Source organism: Oncorhynchus clarkii, unplaced genomic scaffold, assembly GCF_045791955.1.
Source record: "Oncorhynchus clarkii lewisi isolate Uvic-CL-2024 unplaced genomic scaffold, UVic_Ocla_1.0 unplaced_contig_9350_pilon_pilon, whole genome shotgun sequence".
Lineage (NCBI taxonomy): Eukaryota > Metazoa > Chordata > Actinopteri > Salmoniformes > Salmonidae > Oncorhynchus > Oncorhynchus clarkii.
Window position 1 is genome coordinate 135,001 of NW_027260815.1, and position 5,368 is coordinate 140,368.

Sequence of the window (5,368 nt, forward strand, 5' to 3'; positions counted from 1 at the left end):
ATGTTTCATTAAGAGAGGTGGTACAGAACAGTAGAGAGAACATCATGTTTCATTAAGAGAGGTGGTACAGAACAGTAGAGAGAGAACATCATGTTTCATTAAGAGAGGTGATACAGAACAGTAGAGAGAGAACATCATGTTTCATTAAGAGAGGTGATACAGAACAGTAGAGAGAGAACATCATGTTTCATTAAGAGAGGTGGTACAGAACAGTAGAGAGAGAACATCATGTCTCATTAAGAGAGGTGATACAGAACAGTAGAGAGAGAACATCATGTTTCATTAAGAGAGGTGGTACAGAACAGTAGAGAGAGAACATCATGTTTCATTAAGAGAGGTGGTACAGAACAGTAAAGAGAGAACATTAATTGATTCTAACAACTGATCACCTTGTTTTCTCCTACAGGCACCCAAGCTGGTTGCTGAGAGTGCAGAGCTGGTCAAGGCTTAAGATAGAATTGTGATGATTTTAATTTCAAAAGATGAACTGATGATTTAAAAAAAATAAAAATAATAAAGGTTCTGTCTGTATCGATCCATCTACCTCCCCAGCCTACATTTACACCATGGTGACCTCATCCTCCTATCCACAACGTCTTGTCATCCACTCATAAGTCTGTCTATCAGTGATCTGTGATCGACTCATAAGTCTGTCTATCAGTGATCTGTGATTGACTCATAAGTCTGTCTATCAGTGATCTGTGATCGACTCATAAGTCTGTCTATCAGTGATCTGTGATTGACTCATAAGTCTGTCTATCAGTGGTCTGTGATTGACTCATAAGTCTGTCTATCAGTGATCTGTGATCGACTCATAAGTCTGTCTATCAGTGATCTGTGATTGACTCATAAGTCTGTCTATCAGTGATCTGTGATTGACTCATAAGTCTGTCTATCAGTGATCTGTGATTGACTCATAAGTCTGTCTATCAGTGATCTGTGATCGACTCATAAGTCTGTCTATCAGTGATCTGTGATTGACTCATAAGTCTGTCTATCAGTGGTCTGTGATTGACTCATAAGTCTGTCTATCAGTGATCTGTGATCGACTCATAAGTCTGTCTATCAGTGATCTGTGATTGACTCATAAGTCTGTCTATCAGTGATCTGTGATTGACTCATAAGTCTGTCTATCAGTGATCTGTGATTGACTCATAAGTCTGTCTATCAGTGATCTGTGATTGACTCATAAGCCTTACAGCCTACCCTCATCAAACCTCTATCTGGGATGAATCACGCCGCTGGTTAATTTCTGATAGACATGAATGACTCCTGTCAATCAAACACACATGAATAACTGAATAAAGTCATGTTTATCAACTGTATTACTGCCGTGGATATTTATTAATTATGTGTTTGGAGGATTCTCAAGACTTTAATACTTGTCCATGCGTTAGTTTCTTTATGACTATATCACAATTTTAAACCCATGAGTTTTCTTACAACTGTTTATGAATTATTTTGTGTCTTCACATTTTGTTTTATTAACAGTTGATGAACTAAGTATAAATCCTTCATAAACCCTTTATGAAGGCAACGTTAATGGAAAGAGTTGCAAATTATTATTTTTTTCAGAAATTCTTAGCTTTCTCTCTCTCTCTCTCCATGGCTCCCTCCTCACTAAAAGAGAAACATATTGACACATTTCATCTGAATAATTCACAACGCAATAAATAAAAGTAGTGATGAAGTCAATCTCTCCTCCAATTTAAACCAGGAGAGATAAACATGCATATTATTAATATTAGCTCTCTGTGTACATCCAAGGGCCAGCCGTGCTGCCCTGTTCTGAGACAATTGCAATTTTCCTAAGTCCTTTTTTGTGGCACCTGACCAAACGACTGAACAGTAGTCAAGGTGCAACAAATCTAGGGCCTGTAGGACCTGCCTTGTTGATAGTGTTGTTAAGAAGGTAGAATCTAGGGCCTGTAGGACCTGCCTTGTTGATAGTGTTGTTAAGAAGGTAGAATCTAGGGCCTGTAGGACCTGCCTTGTTGATAGTGTTGTTAAGAAGGTAGAATCTAGGGCCTGTAGGACCTGCCTTGTTGATAGTGTTGTTAAGAAGGTAGAAACTAGGGCCTGTAGGACCTGCCTTGTTGATAGTGCTGTTAAGAAGGTAGAATCTAGGGCCTGTAGGACCTGCCTTGTTGATAGTGTTGTTAAGAAGGTAGAAACTAGGGCCTGTAGGACCTGCCTTGTTGATAGTGTTGTTAAGATTAAGAAGGTAGAATCTAGGGCCTGTAGGACCTGCCTTGTTGATAGTGTTGTTAAGAAGGTAGAAACTAGGGCCTGTAGGACCTGCCTTGTTGATAGTGTTGTTAAGAAGGTAGAAACTAGGGCCTGTAGGACCTGCCTTGTTGATAGTGCTGTTAAGAAGGTAGAATCTAGGGCCTGTAGGACCTGCCTTGTTGATAGTGTTGTTAAGAAGGTAGAAACTAGGGCCTGTAGGACCTGCCTTGTTGATAGTGTTGTTAAGAAGGTAGAGCAGCGCTTTATTATAGACAGACTTCTCTCCATCCTAGATACTGTTGTATCAATATGTTTTGACCATGACAGTTTACAATCTAACATTTCAACTTGCTCAATTTCCAAATTTAAGTCGAGGTTTAGGGTTTAGTGAATGTTTTGTTCCAAATACAGATGCTTTCAGTTTAAGAAATATTTAGGGCCAATTTATTCCTTGCCACCCACTCTGAAACTAACTGCAGCTCTTTGTTGAGTGTTGCAGTGATTTCAGTCGCTGTAGTAACTGACGTGTATAGTGTTGAGTCATCCGCATACATAGAAACTCTGGCTTTACTCAAAGTCAGTTGCATGTCGTTAGTAAAAATAGAAAAAAGAAAAGGGCCTAAACAGCTACCCTGGGGAACTCCTGATTCTAATTGGATGATATTTGAGAGGCTTCCATTAAAGAACACCCTCTGTGTTCTGTTGGACAAGTAACTCTTTATCCACATTATAGCCGGGGATGTAAAGCCATAACACATACGTTTTTCCAGCAGCAGACTATGATCAGTAATGTGAAAAAGCTGCACTGAAGTCTAACAAGACAGCCCCCACAATCATTTTATCATCAATATCTCTCAGCCAATCATCCGTCATGTCCATTAACAGTGACTGGAGTCAGGAACCCAGGGCCGGCCCACTCATTAGACAGGATTACACAGCTGCCTCTGCCCACCCTGTCCATTAACAGTACCCTCGTAAAACTGACTATTCTACCAATCTTCGACTTCGGCGACGTCATTTACAAAATAGCCTCCAACACTCTACTCAGCAAACTGGATGCAGTCTATCACAGTGCCATCCGTTTTGTCACCAAAGCACCATATACTACCCACCACTGCGACCTGTATGCTCTCGTTGGCTGGCCCTCGCTACATATTCGTCGCTAAACCCACTGGCTCCAGGTCATCTATAAGTCTTTGCTAGGTAAAGCTCTGCCTTATCTCAGCTCACTGGTCACCATAACAACACCCACCCGTAGCACGCGCTCCAGCAGGTATATCTCACTGGTCATCCCCAAAGCCAAGACCCACTTTGTCCGCCTTTCCTTCCAGTTCTCTGCTGCCAGTGACTGGAATGAATTGCAAAAATCGCTGAAGTTGGAGACCTATATCTCCCTCACTAACTTTAAGCATCAGCTATCTGAGCAGCTTACCGATCGCTGCAGCTGTACACAGCCCATCTGTAAATAGCCCATCCAACTACCTCATCCCCATATTGTTTTTATTTACTTTTTTGCTCTTTTGCACACCAGTATTTCAACTTGCACATCATCATATGCACATCCATCACTTCAGTGTTAATTTGCTAAATTGTAATTACTTCGCTACTATTGGCCTATTTATTGCCTTTACCTCCTTACTCCATTTTCACACACTGTATATAGATTTTTCTATTGTGTTATCGACTCTACATTTGTTTATTCCATGTGTAACTGTGTTGTTTTTTGTCGCACTGCTTTGTTTTATCTTGGCCAGGTCGCAGTTGCAAATGAGAACTTGTTCTCAACTGGCCTCCCTGGTTAAATGAAGGTTAAATAAAATTAAATTAAAAAACAGTGACTGGGGGGGATCACGTGACCCTTGAACGAGATGGCCGCATGAACTAAGAGCTCCGCACAAGTAGTTTCCAATTCCTAATCTTACCTCCACTCCAAGTTCACACTCATTTAGCTTTAGTAAGAAAAAGTCATGGCGGCTACAAAAGGCGACACTACATGTGACATTTTTACCCGGACTCGAGTATTAGCGACGGAAAAAGCCTCCAAGAAGAAGCTAGCTCCAGAAAAAACTAGCGCCATTAGCCAGGAGCAAGAGAACCCGCTCCCCCACGAGGCACAACGAATGCCAACCTCGCACTCTGTCGAAGACATCCTTTCTGAGTTGAGATCCCAACGTACAGAACTAAACACCAAATTAGATGCCATTAACTCTCAGCTCAGTGCGATAGGGGGCAAGGTGACAATCCTGGAAAACGCTTTGCCTGACATCAACAACAAGATAACCATAAACGCGGGGCGCCTGGACGAGGCAGAGGGGCGAATCCTATCCATGGAAAACTTATTGACAGATGCCATGGAAACAATAGCATATGCTAAAAAGAAAATTGAGCATCTGGAAGAGAAAACAGAGGACCTGGAAAACAGGGGGCGAAGGAATAATTGTGTTCTATTCAATCTGGGCGAAAAAGAAGAGGGAAACATGCCACTGATCCGCTACCTGCAAGACAAACTTCCCGAATGGCTCCACCTGTCCACCGACAGGCCCATAGAACTCGAGAGAGCTCACCGGGCACTGAGGCCTCCACCAGCAGCCGGACAACCAGCGCGCCTAATCACCATACGTTTCCTGAGATTCACCGACAAGGAACGAGTCCTACTGGCGGCGAAAAACAACACCATCACAGTGGGAAACACCAAACTCGCTTTACACCAGGACCTGTCAGCTGGAATACGCCGAAAGCGCCGAGAATTTGACGAAGTGAAGAAATACTCAATTGACCGAGGCATCTTCAGGGGATTCAAATACCCAAACGAGCTCAGGATTCTTCACCAAGGAGCCTTGCGACACTTCAAAACTCCCAAAGAGGCAAAACGTTTTTTGAAAGACAATCCTGGCCAATGAGAAACAGACCAATGACTAAATGCGATTAATGCCATTACTAAAGGAGGTAAGACGACATATAGCCGATATCCAGAGATCCACCCCCTAAATGTCATTATAGCCGTCCAATTTATATTTATTGTCCTTTAACTGAGAGGGATGGGCTGTATAGCCTAACCTAGGCCGACTAATGTTTCAGCCTACTTTTATTTCCCTGTTTTTTGTTGTTGTTGCTATTATTACCTGGGGTTCCCTATGTC

General features: G+C 42.2%; 1 protein-coding gene across 1 annotated transcript in view; it reads left to right on the forward strand.

Moving 5' to 3' along the window:
* LOC139401790 (albumin 1-like) overlaps positions 1-518 on the forward strand; it is a 15,373-nt gene extending 14,855 nt beyond the window's left edge. The window contains exon 14 of the mRNA XM_071145763.1: positions 407-518. Coding sequence (XP_071001864.1) covers positions 407-451 — 45 coding nt within the window. The 3' untranslated portion in view covers positions 452-518. The remainder of the gene's footprint in view (positions 1-406) is intronic.
* Positions 519-5,368: the final 4,850 nt, after the last annotated feature.